This window comes from Myzus persicae, unplaced genomic scaffold (assembly GCF_001856785.1).
Source record: "Myzus persicae strain clone G006 unplaced genomic scaffold, MPER_G0061.0, whole genome shotgun sequence".
NCBI lineage: Eukaryota > Metazoa > Arthropoda > Insecta > Hemiptera > Aphididae > Myzus > Myzus persicae.
Genome location: NW_019104091.1, coordinates 138,267 through 154,091, shown reverse-complemented (window position 1 = coordinate 154,091; position 15,825 = coordinate 138,267). Strand labels below are relative to the sequence as shown.

At 28.4% G+C, this 15,825-nt stretch overlaps 1 protein-coding gene across 3 annotated transcripts; it reads right to left on the bottom strand.

Moving 5' to 3' along the window:
- Positions 1-2,229: 2,229 nt before the first annotated feature.
- LOC111038643 lies at positions 2,230-14,934 on the bottom strand. Of its 3 annotated transcripts, XM_022321831.1 has the most exons (12): positions 14,726-14,934; positions 14,151-14,321; positions 13,493-14,030; positions 12,928-13,217; positions 12,146-12,241; positions 11,867-12,079; positions 10,919-10,996; positions 7,121-10,005; positions 6,321-6,679; positions 5,727-5,948; positions 5,307-5,397; positions 2,230-2,644 (listed from the first exon to the last, which is right to left on the bottom strand). In XM_022321831.1, exons 1-12 carry the CDS (start codon positions 14,766-14,768, stop codon positions 2,552-2,554), a joined length of 5,079 nt encoding a protein of 1,692 aa, XP_022177523.1. In that variant the 5' UTR covers positions 14,769-14,934; the 3' UTR covers positions 2,230-2,551. The 3 variants fall into 3 exon arrangements, with proteins under 3 accessions (XP_022177523.1, XP_022177525.1, XP_022177524.1); XM_022321833.1 differs by lacking the exons at positions 14,151-14,321; positions 14,726-14,934 and having other exon boundaries at positions 2,232-2,644; positions 13,897-14,006; XM_022321832.1 differs by lacking the exons at positions 14,151-14,321; positions 14,726-14,934 and having other exon boundaries at positions 2,232-2,644; positions 13,893-14,000.
- Positions 14,935-15,825: the final 891 nt, after the last annotated feature.

Genomic DNA, 15,825 nt, shown 5'->3' with positions numbered 1-15,825 from the left:
GTAAGATAAAAAATATAATTACAATTCACGCAGCATAAACTTAATAATATTTGGAACAAATATCGATTAATTTTGTCGGTCGGATTAATTAATATTTCTATTAAAAATGGTTTCTACAAAAATCAATTATTATTGCCATTAATTTATTTTTTGTAGGATCAACCAAAAAGGCGGCCATGGTAGAAGTCTACGTCAGTGCCCTGAGCTACTTCTACGGGTAAGATTACTTACGATAATATTTGGTTTAATCAGTTCAGTATTTTGTAATTGTATATAATATTTTTACTTTTACGTTAATTATGCTTCAAACGATTTAATTTCCACAGTGTGCCGCCGTCCTCGTTTAACAAATAGTATAGGAAAGCTCCATGTCCCCGGCCCGCCAACCACGAAACTACACCACTTTCGGCCTGCTGTAGTATTTTCCACGACATTAATATTGTGAGACGTGCGCACGTCTCACAATTAAAGTCGTGGAAAATACTGCGGCAGGCCGAAAGCGACAATGAAGAAAAGCGATGACGACAATTTTGAAGGTGTACGTGATGTTCGACACGGGAGCGACGGGGAGAGCGGTCATCAACCTATCAGACCAATCCGGACATGGCGACCACCGGCCTACCTTTCAGATTACCGGCTATACTTACACCCGCTTGATGTATACTTTTTGGTGCCACAGATTACACGTGGTACGATGTGGAGCCATGTAACAAACGGCACTCTAAAGTTACATAAGGTTGCGAGACGGACCGAAAAGACTATGTGTAGCCATTTGACCACGCCAAAACAACGGCACAACGACTGCTGTCTGCAGCTGTCCGACGGACGACGTGCGAAAAAGTGTCGCGCGTTTGGCGGGATGGGACGTAAGTTCGAGAATATTCGAATTGCAGATAACGTCGATAGCGATCGATGAATTTCGTGTACAAACACTAGCCTTATCTATGATCTCCTTTTGTTAAGTAATATTAGTAATAATATAAATATATAATAAATACAGTACCTATCGTTATAAATTTTATAATATTATTAAATATCTTAAATTTAAAAAAACGGCACTCATTAGCAGGGCCATCTCGAAACTCAGGGGAACCGGGGGTCCCATTATCCGCAACCCATGGACGCAGTCTATATTCCGGCCGTCACCGGCCGCAAAACTAGCAGCTAGGCAGGCTGTGGTTTCGCTAGACCGTATAGACAGTATAGACAGTATAGACCGTTGTCGTTATAATTATTTTACTTAGGTGAGAATATTTTTAGCAATTAATATTTGAGGATAGGTCAAGCCTGTGAAGCAAAATGTGCTGAGGTGACAAAATTACATAGATATAAGACGGCCGCACGGGCAGGAAAGGAGGTGTCCGCGTCGTCACCGGGTGTGTTGTCGAGAGCGTGCCATCGACGTTCACACGGAAGAGGCGACGATCACTGTACGGACAACTATTTGTTTATTTTGTCATAAAGAATAAAAGTGTTTCCTACCTGAAAAAGTATTTGTTTTATTTTGAGTAGTCACGCAATTTGCCGTACTCCTTGAATCTAATCTGTAACCGATTAATTCATGGTCGTTGAGGATTTAAGGTTTAAACGGTGAAGGTAATCTTACGTTATTGTACTCTTTCAATCTAATCTGTAACCGGTTAATTCGTGGTCGTTGAGGATTGAAAAGTCTAAGCAATAAAGTAACGATATTGACTTTTGAGAGCCAAACTGTAACCTTTTTATTTATAGTCTTTTGGCGCCACAAACGTCGGTAGAAATATACCATTGAAAAGTGGGTATACGACAACACACAGAAAAATTACTTATCAATATCAATGAAAAAAGTAGGTAGGACTAGGAATGTCTATAAGAATAAACGAGTTCGGAGTTTATAATTCGGAGACTATAGTTGTGCTTGATTGCTCTACGACACGATTTTAATTTTAAAAAATAAATAAACACACTACAGTATCAACGACAACCGTATAGGTACAACTTAACTGGTTAAGGGCAAACGATCGTCTAATGGGGTTTTCGTCTGAATTTTTAACGCCGATGCTGAAGTGTGTGTGGGTGTGCATACGGCGGGTTTCCTATACGCCTATAGGCTATAGTCCATTGTATGACTATAGTCATAGTCTGGTGATCTATAAAAATGAAGTCAATGACAATATATAATAAAATAATATAATTATATTACCATTATAATATTCTGTAAGTCACATACAATAAATAATTCATAATAGTATAAAAACTAAACAACAAATAATTTCATAAATATAAATATTAAATAATATAATATGGTGTAAATAAATAATTTCATTCACGTTTGTACACATAATCATTAACTAAAACGTAACTAGTGCAATTTATTCTGAGTACAAAATATGAATTATGAGTAGCAGGTACCTGCAACTTGCATTTACCTATACTCTCATAACCACTTTACTCAGACATCAAACGAGTGAATGTTAATTTGTTTAAACATGGTGTAGATAATAATATAAAATTGACATTAATTAAATGTGTATACAAAAATAAATTACGGTAGGTAACAGTTTATATATTTTTATTTTTTACCGTGTAAAACAGACAAAAAATCATCAACGTCAACATTTGTCAGCAACCGTTGATGTTCAACTTTGGACGCCTTAGCAGGAGTCTACGGAAATAAATAAATACATTTAATATGACAATCAACATTTTTAATCAGATATAATAAACTATTACTAATTAGTCGCAAAGAGTTTGATCTTAAAATTATAAAGTTACATATTTTCTGGCCAGTTATAAAAAAGTATATAATATTATTGTACATTTATTTATTTTACTCATTGTTTAGAATCTAAACCTAAGATAATAAAAATGCGTAAGTGCGTAACAATGCTCGAATAACACAAAATCAAACAAATAAATCAAATATGTCGACAATATTGATTTTATAAAATTAAAATTAAAAATCAATCATATCCACAACAGTTTACAGCAGCAATGATCAATATCTTATATATGTCGTATCCACTTATAGTGTAGGTAACCGTATTTTTCATGTAATGGATATCCATTTCAAGAACTACGATCCTATCGCGGAAGTCAAGTTTTAGTTCATGAAACGGATATATATTTTATCCATTTCATGAAATGGAAACTCTTATTTTACACTTCGTGTAATATTTTTAACTACCTAATTAGTAATTACATCAATAGGTAACTTATTGTGATATCAAAATAATAACATTGAAACGATTACACGAATCTAGTATTTTTAAATTGTAGGCATTACGACACTAAATAGATACTGGAGAACTTACTGAACTAGGTACTATGGTATTAATATGTTATCGACACCTGTTATCTATAAATAATCACATCAATTGTGTGAGTGTGATACGACCACGATATTCTGGAAAAGTTCTATACTATATCATTTTTATTTTTATTTGTATATAATGACAGTACGCCCTCTGGCTTGATGCAAGCCGTACATTAAAGTTTATTACGAAATAATTATTTTAGATAGAATGGAATTTGATTCATTTTCTGAATTTAGTGAAAAATTAAAGGAGTCAAGTCGATTTAATCGGTTTCCAGTCTACACCCGATGGTAAATATAAACGGATCATGAATTATCAGGACCACAATACAACATTTTTATTGTTGTATCCACTTGAAAGCTAACGATCTATAGAAAATGGCAAACAAATTACTCACTATATTTTTCTTAAATTTGGGTCCCCTAAAATACTTCAGAGTGATAATGGACGAGGATTTGTTAAATCTATTATTAAGGAATTAAAGGATTAATTAAAGGATCTGTGGCCACAATGTGTAATAGTTCACGGCCGACCACGCCATCCCCAAAGTCAGGGAAGTATTGAAAGAAGTAATCAAGACATTGAGCATATGATTCGTGCTTGGATGAAGGATAACCAATCTAAAAACTACAATTTCAAAATACTAGATTCGTGTAATCGTATCAATGTATTTTGATTTCACGAAAAATAACCTGTTGATGTAATTAGTTAACAATATTACACAATGTGTAAAATAAGAGTTTCCATTTCATGAAATGGATAAAATATATGTCCGTTTCATGAACTAAAATTTGACTTACGTGATATGATCGTAGTTCATGAAATGGATATCCATTAAATGAAAAATACAGTTACAATAAGTGGATGCGACATATATACATATATATAACGTGAATTTCTGGTTTGCATTACTGAACACTTTTGGTGCACACTGGTTTTTGGTATTTTGGTTATTATCTATTGTACTATTTATCAAAGTAATATTTGAGAAAATAACTAACATTTTATAAGTCTAAATTACTGTTTAGGTAGTACAAATGTACCAGATCCTCTCTCTAGCTTTTTCTGTATATAATCATTTGTAAAACTAAAACATAAATATATTTTCAACACAAATTAATAATACAATTTATTTATTTTTCTACATTTAGTGTAAATTATGATGGCATAAAGATGCTAAAGAACTAAAAAATACATCTTTAAATATGTTTTATTATTATATCTATAATTTTTACCAAACATATTTAATTTTATAAAAAGGTTTAAAATGTATCACTCTTGACAGTTGACACTATGATTGACATTTGTATTTTAGAAACAATTTGATTGAAATGTTATATCAAAATATTAACCAATTTATAATTAATTTAAACTATAGCTTCTTGAATACCTAGTTATTTGTATAGATAAAATTTTATATATTATGCTTCATTATTATTAACTTTTTTTTGTTTATTCTAAATGGTTCTTTTATCATAAATCACTGATTATTACAAAAAGTATTAATGTTTTTGAGAATATTTTTTTAACATGGTTACAAGCTGTTACAAAATTATACTTTTAAATATTTTTAACCATATAACTTTTAAGTTATTTACTTTTTTTACCAAAACATATAATTTTCATTTCATCTTCGAAAGCAGACTATTTTTCTGAATATTTCAATACACAAAAATTGAATTAAGGACGACTAGTTTATGAGTTTAAAGTATTTATAGTTTGGATGAGCAAAGTAGAGTAGTACGTAGTTAAACCATAAAATGTTGATCCACTACTAAGCTCATCAAAAACTTTAAATACTTAAATTATAACTCATAAACTACTCACTGCAAACTCAAATTTTATGTTTTGAAAAAAATACTTAGAAGCATTTTCTACTTTGGAATATGAAATTAAAACAGTATGAATATACAAAAAACATAAAATTTCAATTTAATATTTTCAATATAATTCTGTAACAATAAAAAAAAACTATGAAAGAATTTTTTAGAAATATTTAATGCAATTTACCTTATTATTTATTTCTCGATCTGAGGGCCTTTTAGTAGCCTTCTTAACAATATCTTCTGATCTATGTAACTTTTGTAAATCATTTAGTGACCTACAACATAATTAGCAACAACATCAATAATGGCACGTTTGAATTTAAATTAATTACATAAAACAAAAGATTACTTAAATACCAAATATTGTATTTTATAGATTAGTAATAAATATACAATATACAGATATCAAATTGAAAGCTACTTAATCAGCTTTCAAAAAATGATTAAGTATTTTTATAAAAATTAATTTCTATAAAATATTTGAAAATTATTCTTAAATTGTAATATATTATTTTGTTGTAAAATAATTTGAACATAAATTGTACACAATAAAGTATTTTGTTTAATCGAAAATAAATAAGAGTTTTAAAATATGATATATTACTTTCTTTGTGGAATTGAAAATCGTTCATTTTCTTCAACCCAATTTTTTCCTTTACTATAATCACGGTAACTACGTCTTTTTTCATCTTTGTGCTTTAATGTATCTTTATCCCTTACTGAATCTTCCCAAAACTCTCTTTTCACATTTTGATGATGACCTCTTTGAAAATGGTTCCGGCTATCAAATTGTAATCGTTCATTGTAGTATTGAAATTTGTTTGGCCTATTCACATAATTTATATTTAATTATAAATACTATGAATTATATATATAGAGTGCAACAGAAAACCTGACAAATGAAATAACTTATGTTCTAATCAATATTAAAAAAAAATTTTTATATATCATTTATTGACTCTTATATTTTCAGTATTAAAAATAAAGAATGTTATACTTAGTACGTATGTGTTATGAAAGCGTCTGAAAATGAAATTTAAAAAAATTTTAAAATATTTTTTAGAACAAAAGTTATTTCACTTGTCAGGTCTTTCTGTTACAACTTGTATATTTAAAGCTAATAGAATAATAATGTATTAACTTGCACTGCTTGAAACTAAGCCATTGTACATTTTATTTAATATACACAAAAAATTACCTATATTTTCTATCATAATTACGGTGTGTTTTATTTGGCCAACGGTTTGTTTCCCTATATCTATCGTCTCTGTGTCTTATTGAATAATTAAGAACTGAGTCTTCCCAAAAGGAGGGACTTCTTCTGGCTCTATTATCTTTCTCATTTTTCATCTCAAAACTGCTTTTAGGAGTGCTCGTCACTGGTATGAGAATTTCTTCATCATCTCTCAATTCACCACTTTCCATTTCCAGAGTGGAATCTAACGTTTTATTTGTTGTTATCAACTGTGAGGTAATTGGATCGGATAGCTGTACATTGTTTAACTCTGAGGGTATATCAAGGAAAGTAAATGTTCCTGATAAATTTAAATACACCATCTGAAAAATATTAAATAAAATAATTAAATTATTAAGTAAATAAGTATAATAATAATTAAACTTAATCCAATATGAAACAATGCAATTAATAATCTAAAAAACACCTAAAAATTAGGTATTTTATTTTTAATATAGCGTAAAGTATACCAAAATAATATATAATTATGCTTTTTAATTTGATTAACTATAGAATAGATTTCATTATGGTATATACTATATTTGAACACTAAAAAACCTTCCAAAAGTAACATGTATGATATTAGTTTTTTTTTTATTGATATGACTTGTTTTATTTTAATAAGGTTCAAAATTATTGAAAAATGTTCTAACATCAATAGTAACATAAAAGTTATATTTAGAAAATCTTAAGACTAATCAAAAGGGAAAACAATGTACCTACAAAAGTAAAGAGAAACTAAAATACTGTTATAATTAACATACCTCATGGTCACCATCTTCAGTAATGACTTCATACACCTTTGACTTTTTTAAATATTCTATATTGTCTAGTGGATTACAGATTTCGTTAATCGGAACGTCAATTGTATCATCATGTTTAACAGTAACACAGGAAGTATTATTAACACTTCTATTATGGTTAATGATAGGCAATTCAGATCCTTCAGGACTGATGTTAATTTTTTGATTAGAATTACAATTTGGTTTAGATATGTTGTCATCCATAGACATAGTTTGTACAGACTCTGATGGTTCAATGAATTTATTATGAGTTGCATTATTTTCCATCCCGTAAGACACTTTATTTACTTCTATCATACAATTCTCAGATAATTTAATTCCTTGATTGTTCACATCCTGAGTTTTTCTTTTATTGCAAAAATCACTTGTTGATATATTCTTACTGGATCCATCTACATTATTCATTTTCAAATGATTAATTTTGGAATTGCCATTATTTATTTTAGTGGTCTTAACCCTAGGTTTAATCGTTTTGGTTGTTTTCCCTTTTGGATTAAAGTCAAAAATCGTTGAAGATTTTTTGTTCAAATATCTACTTAATCCTATCAACTGTTCTGAGTAGTCATGAATTGTGGTATCTTTTTGTATTTCACCAGTGTTTTTGTTGTTGGATTTGCATAGTGTTGGACTTTTAGACAAACTAAAGACTTTTTCTACTGGGTCATCAAAATGTACCATGTACTTTTTTAATTTTTTCAAACTTTTCTTCTGCATTTCTTCTGAAGAGTTTTCAATGTTATTCTTGGGTTGTACTATAATTGGCTTAATTGATGGAGTCTTAACAGGTTGCTTGTTTAACTCATTTGACAAATGATTTTCAATACCATTAACATTTACAGTAGACATAGATTTTATTGATTTTATTTTGGGTATGTGTTTCAAACCAGATTTTTTCTTTTCTTCTTGAGGTTTTTTATTACTAACAACTATTGTTTTGTGCTGTTCATTAGTATTTAATAATTCATGCGAACTTGAACTCGATGAAATTTCACTTCCAAATAGCTCAACTTTAACAGACTCATACACTTGTTTTTTTTTTGTTTCCATTCTTTTTCTTTTTAATGCATTTTCTGATTTAGATTTATTAAAAAGTTTTTCCTTTGGTTTTAAGGGTGTACATTCAACTTTATCATTCTTTTTCTTATCGATAATCGTACAACTGATATTGTTTGAGGTTTCGACATAATTCTGTTCTGGTGGTACAATAATAGTAGCGACAGACTTTAAATTTCCTGAAGCAGGAGGAAAGGGTAAAATTGGGGGTTTATTTAAATACGTTTCTCTGAATAATTTGATTGAAGATGATTCCATCAATGAATCATCCGAATGTTCTTGCATACATGGCTTACTTAGATTGTAATCATATTTTATTTGTGAAATGGGAGTTTTGGGTACTTCAACAGCAGCATCATCACGTTTGTATGGAATTTCGTCAACTAGATTGGGTTTAACTGGTTCAATATTGATACTTTTTGTAGGAATATTTAATTCACTTGAGTTGTTTGTATCAGTTAAATCTAATATACCTTCTTCTATTAAATTTTTAATTGGTTCATTTGACTTCTTTTCTGTTAATGAATAGTTATAATTATTAAATGATTTTAAAATGTTAGAATCTTTTTCCTGATTTGTTTTTTTAGGCACAGTTTTTAAATTAGTAGAATTAATTAATTGATTTTGATTATTTTGCTGTTGATTAATATTAGCATTAGACTGTTCCAGGTTGATTTGAGTTAAACTCAGACTATTTGAAGAATCAGATTTGATGGGAAGTTGTTTATTATTAAACTCAGTTACTTTATTTGAAGTTTCTAAGGAATTTATAAATTTGCTTTGTTCTTCCAATAATATTTCATTGGTGTTGTTTTTTAAAGAATCAAATTTAGCTGACTGTTCTTCAGTGTACAATTCTGAAGTTTCCAATGATATAGGAAATTTACTTTGATTTTTCAATGTATTTAAAGCATCAGATTCAATTGGTGATTGTTTATCATGTAATTCTATAGCATTATTAAAAGTTTCCAATGAAATAGGAAATCCTGTCTGTGCCTTTGATGGCTTTTGGCCATCTGGTGTTTGCCTATTACAATCTTGAGCATTTAAACCGCCATTTGTGTTTTCGGAAATATTTAATACATCAGTATATAGTTCATTTGTTGTAATTGAATGATTACTTGATTTCGTTTTTTCTTCAAGCAAAGCTATAGAATTATTTTGACCATTAACCAGCTTTATTTTTTTTCTTGGGGTTATTTTTTTTCTTGGTTTTTTCCTATCCGCATCTGATGTTAATATCCCAGCCCCCACCATTTCTCTAATATCTGTGTCCCAGTGTTTAATACTCTCCTTCCCAATAATTGATTCAAATCCATTAACTGAACCCCAATCAGCTTGCAGTATTGGTAAAGGACTAGATGAAGGTTCTTCCAAACATTTTTCAATTTTTTTTGGTGTGTCATAGAGCAATGTCGAACAAGCCTGATTTTGAGTCATATTCTTGGGCTGCGGAGTAATACAATCTAAAGATCTTATTTGAGTGCTTCTTCTATGAGGTGTACTCATACTTTTATTTTTTGGATCTTCTAGTTTATTATCTGGTGTATTGTGAACGATCACATCATTAGTTTTAGATGTATCTTCAGGTAATTTGATAAGATTATTAGTCCCTATATGATTTTTTTCTTGAGTTTCAAATGAACATTGATTAGGAACTTCAATAATAATTGATTTAGGAATCTGAACAGGTGGTTGTCTAGAAATTATATTTGTTCTCCTAAATTTGCTCTTTATGGCAGGAACTTCTAATGGGTGTTTTCTTCGTTTTGGAAATATATGTTTTTCAGGAGCTAAAAGTAAAAACTATTAATACAATATTTATTAGTAGTTATATTATTATTGGTATACTGAGTGTAACAGGAGGACCTGATAAATAAAAAAACTTTTGTTCTTATCAATACTTAAAAATTTGTTTCATATAGAAATGTAATTAACTTCTACGCTACATATTCAATATAACATTTTTAGTTTTAGTTTTTAATCTTGAAAATAAAATTTTTTTGAGAATTTCAAAAATAGCCAATTTGTAAATCTTGTTTTTAGAAAACTTTTGATTGTAAAAATATTTATCTGAGCCAAGTGGTTTACTTTAGATAATTTTTAACATGTAAAATTTTTTTTGTAGCAACTCATTAATTTGCAAATATTACACGCATAAACTACATGACTTAAATAAATGTTTTTATAGTCAACATTTTTCTAACACTTTGATTTACAAGATAGCTATTTTTAATTTTTCAAAAAAAAAATGTACACCATATTTAATATGTCCAGTATTATCATTATAATGTTCATACTATACATATTACACAAGCGCCTGTAAGTTATGTGAAAAAAAAATATTTATATTGATTAAAATAAGTCATTTCTTCTGTTACATACTATAAGAAGTAAATTAGTATGAACTACTATAAAGTGCATTTGTCTGCAATTAATACATTTTTGCCTGAATGATTATTTTAAGGTTCTGTATATTATATTTAAATCACATTCCATATTTTTAATGGCTTACACAAAATAATTTTTACTAAGCAGATTAGGTTATTTTTGCTAATATTTACATTTAATAGTAATCCAGGCCAATTGCATAATGCAAAATGCAGATTATATGCTACATGTATATGTTTATAAACAATGTTAATAAATTATCATTAGAATTTAGAAATTAAATTATTACAATATTTTTCTAAATATTATTCATACCTTGGTGAATCTTTAACATAGGAGTTATTTTTGGAGCAATTTTCACATAGTTTGCTTTGGATAAATAATCTTCTTCTTCTAAAAAAAAAAAACAAAGCATTCCCAAAATTATGAACCATTTTTACTCTAAATAACGATGGCATTCAGGAAGGATTTGTCTAATTGTCTATTTGTCCTATTGCGTTTTTAGGACCTCAAGAAATAGTGTATAGAATGATACGGCTGGTGTAACCCTCAGTCCTTATGATGGCAAGCAGTTACTTAAAAGTAACTTATATTTTAATTTTAATAAGCAATACCCACGAATGTAATTATTTATAGTCCTTAAAAATGTATTTGGTATATCACTCATAAGCCATAATAACCTCATGCTATTTAAGCATGTACTCATTTTTATAAGTACATTAATCATTTTTTTTTTTTAATTAAGCTTTGGCAACAGAGGCCATTAGCTGTAGGTTGTAGTACTGTAGGGTTTATTTGGACTGTAGGGTTTTGGAACACGTGTGTTTGTTTTGATAGAAATTCTAGTGGGCACTCGTAGGTTTCTGCCATGCCCGGTTGGGGGATGGCGGCCTCTCTCCAGATACCGTGACTGCCTGGAGAGTAGTGCCGCCCGTAACCGAGGTTCGAACCAGCAACGGTGCGTGTTGCAACCGACGAGTTATCCACTTGGCCCGTCCCCCATTAATCATTTTTATTTTATAAAACATAAGATATTTTAGGACAGTGTGTACTGTGTAAGTATACAGTTTTATTTTCTTCTATAAATATTTTGTAATATTCAACTAGGTAAATAGCATTCCTATACTTTATACTTTATATATCAAATTAAGAGTTCAGTAGCTTTATAATATTAATAACATTGATCTAATATGAATAAGGTAAATAAAACTATTATTGTAAATTAATTAAGATTTTATACACAAATTGTATTGTAAAGCAAACCTGGTTTTGTTTTAGCTGAGTCAAAGTTATATACGTCGCTTGATTGTAGAACTATTTGATTTGATAACAAATCGTAATTATCAAAAAACGTTGTTCTGATATTGCCTTCATGTATTAATACAATATTACTGTCAACTTTCATACATTCTTCATTACCATAAACATGTTTTGGCATATTAAAATTATTCTTTTTTAATTTGTTTGGTGCATCATCTATACAAACATATAAAAACATAGAACTTATTGATTGTATACAATTATTTAGAATCTATTATATACCTTTTTTCTTGGCACTACGTAAACGTGATTTGATTGAGTCTAGATGATCATTAGTATTTGCTTTTTTACCAACTTCAGCATTGTCAACATTAAAAACTGAAATGTACACAAAAACGGGTTAGTATTATATATTATTATATTATTGATTCATTCTGAGTAAGTAGTTGCTAATTAAAAATACATATATAGTATTATGATAAATTATGCATATTAATAATTCGTTTTTATTATATTATTCGCATTTCATGTATACAGTTGATTAAATATAATATTATAATGACTAACACATTGAAAAACTATAAGAACATATGGGTAGTTTTATTTGTGATGATAAATATTTATCCATATACCTTTCCTTTAATACTAGAATATTATTTAGAATATTATCATAGCACGCTGATGTTACTTAGTTAATATTTTCCCAAATTCTAATACTGTCAACTATTAACACATTTTTTAATAATAAATTATAATGTAATAAAAATAAAAAAGTATTTTGTTAGGTACCCTTACTTAAATTAAGGGGAAGTAATTTTTTCTAATTATATACCAATATTGGTAACGAGTTTATTTACAATAAACATATATAAACATTAGTTATGAGTAAAAACTTTAAATTAAATCATATTTTCAAAATTAAATACTACTCAGAAAAAAAAATTATAATTACTCATACCTACTAAAACTTATTCACAATTATAAGTTCTATAAATATATCAAAATAATTTATCATAAAATATTTTTATATATAAGTTCCTAAAAGATTTGATCAGGAAACATACCTAAAAACTCATCCAGTATGTTTTTGATTTGTGGATCAGACTGAGCAGAGTCTAATGCTTTTTCAAGTGTAGAAGGATCTAAGACTCTTTCTAATTCTTTTTGAGCTTCCAAACATTTATTGATAGTATCAGCAATTTTTTCTAACAAACTTGGGTCATTCAAAAATGTATCGACTAATTCACCAGTATCAATAATAACTGATCCATCCTTTATTTTATCCTCTTTAGAGAATCCTGGCATAGAGTCAAGTGATGTCGCTTCAGGTATTTGCTGATGTTCAGCCTGATCACTGTAAAAAAAAGTTTTAGACACTTAAATTTTAAAATTTATAAATGAAAGTTGAATAGTTTATTAGTAAAACAAATTTAAATTTTGTAGAATGTTAGGAACATACGTCATCACTCCCTGTATCTTTAGTTTTTACTATTATTTTCTAAACATAAGGTTGGTAAACGGGCATACTGTTGAAGAAAATCATTTGTTCAAAATTGGTGTCCATTTTAAATGTAAAGCAAAAATGTATTACTAAAACTAATCATAGATATTTATAACATTAATACATACACAGAAATTAAATTATGAATATTTTTTGGACTACATTGTAGCATTGGTTCAATATTTATTTTTGTTCCATCTTTTTTTTTTGCTGGAGTACTACACATTTGTTTATTAATTTGAAATATTGGAGATTCTTTGTCATCAATTTTGGTAAATGTTGTTCTTGCATTATTGTTTACTAGATGTGTCATTGATGATATACAGGGTGAAGAAAATGTACCTGAGTTTTTCTCATCGATTATAGCGGTCTCATTATTAAATGTGTCGATTTCTTTTGTTTTGGAAACATTATTAGAAATTATCTCAGGGAACATTGGGATTTCTAATAATTCGTCGAATGTACTTTTATTTGCTTCTACATTAATTGACATATGTGTACCCTGATCTTTAGTATGAACTGTATTACCAACACATTTGTCAACCATATTTAATTTGGCCTTAACAGATTTATCTTCTTTGGTTGATATATGGTTTGAATCTAGTAAATATTGTAATTTCTCAATTAAAGTTTTTGATTCACATGCTTCAGATATTCGTTCTTCAACTAAAACCAAATCATGTAAAATATTAACAATATTTGTTGAATTAATAATTTATATAATTTATATCAATTACAATATTGGCAAAAACAATTAATAATAATTAATAAGTATACAAAACTTACTCATACTACACATAGTACCAAAAACTTCAAAGATGTCATGCAAATTGAACCCATTCACTTTTATATTGAAGTTTCTGTTAGTTTTAAACATCTGATAACATTCAGTTAAACAAGGAGAGGATCTTAAAAAACATTCAGCAGTTTCTTCATTTTTTTCTTTCTTTAGATAACCTGTATTGAAAAAAAGGTTATTAATACAAAAATAATAAATACCTACACATATTAAACATATTATATGCCTACACTCTAATATCATTTTTTTAATTTGTCATGGCACCTGGCTTCAAAAAAACTAAAATAAAACAATTAAACACTTTGACAAGGCATAAACTAGGCATGATATCATGACCAGGAATAATATCATATACCTAACTAAAATATTCATGTACACGTTTTGATTCACTGAGTTAAATTGAAAACGGTGGTTCCAGTGGCATTGGACTGGGATGAATTCCGTCAACATATTATATAACTCGCAATCCCGAGACGGGAATCCACAAAACAAATTGTTGGACATGCGAATGTGATGAAAAAAGTACTAATCTAGGGATCTAAAAACTGAAGTATGTACTCACCGTATACTAAACGAGCGACTTCGGAAGGCATCAACGGTTCCATTTTTAAAAGGTGAACCGCAAATGTGATGATTTTTTGTCACGACTGACAATCACAGGAGGAGACAGAGAGTATATTAATATTATTTAGGTATTCAGATTCACATCGTTGTTGGAAAATCAGAAATATACTTAAGAAAAATGAAAATATTTAGTCGACGACTCGAGTGATAACCACTGATTAATGATAAATGATAAGACCTATCACGTTATTCTGTGTCAGTGTGTCATGGACTATCTTAGCTATAGAAATAAATAAAATAATATTACATTATGTCGTAGGCACGATTATAAAAGTTCTTTATAATCGTGGACCGTGGTCGTAGGCGTACTATGGTTAAATTAGGTATTTTACTAAATGCCTAGAAAAATTGTCCAAACATTTAATTCGGGTTGCATTTTACCACCTACCGAGACATCATTATTTATTCATTGGTAGGTATGCCTAATTATTCAATTAAACTCCCAGACGTTTAACTAAATGCCTATTTCAAGTCAAAAAAATAATTAAAATGAAAGTATTTGTATTGTTTTTAAAATTAAACTTTATTTTCTTATTAATATTATTTATTGCTATTATATCTAAAAATTATGTACCTAATGTTTTAAATTTATAAGACTCCGATATTACGGTTTTACAACTTACATTTTTAATCCTAACCGACCTAACCTATTAGGTATGATAGTACAAGTATATAAAATTAATAAAAAGTTATATTATAATAAAAACATAATTTTTAGTTACTACTTGTCATTACATGTCATTGTTGAGTGGAAAATTTAACCTTTTGTTAGTAATTGTGAAGTAGTAGGTATAACTAAAAATTAACATCAATTTTTAATTATAATACGACTTTTATTCATTTTTACACTCGTACTATAATCATTCCTAAAAAGTTATTTATAATTAAAATTTAAAAACAATAATACCGAAGGACACAAAATCAAAAATATTTACATATTAATAAATTATACATCATTTTTTCAAATAGAATAGCAATAAATAATTAATATGAAAATATAGTTAAATTTATAAAATAATACAAATACTTTTCATTTTT

Bases quoted from the DNA above. Each gene is read 5' to 3' on its own strand.
- LOC111038643 (XM_022321831.1), bottom strand. From the start codon at position 14,768: ATGGAACCGTTGATGCCTTCCGAAGTCGCTCGTTTAGTATACG. The intron at 14,031-14,150 runs GTAAGTTTTGTA...ATTTGGTTTTAG, and splicing joins TGGTACTATGTGTAGTATGA to TTGAAGAACGAATATCTGAA. The intron at 5,949-6,320 runs GTAATTTTTTGT...TTATGTGAATAG, and splicing joins AATTATGATAGAAAATATAG to GCCAAACAAATTTCAATACT.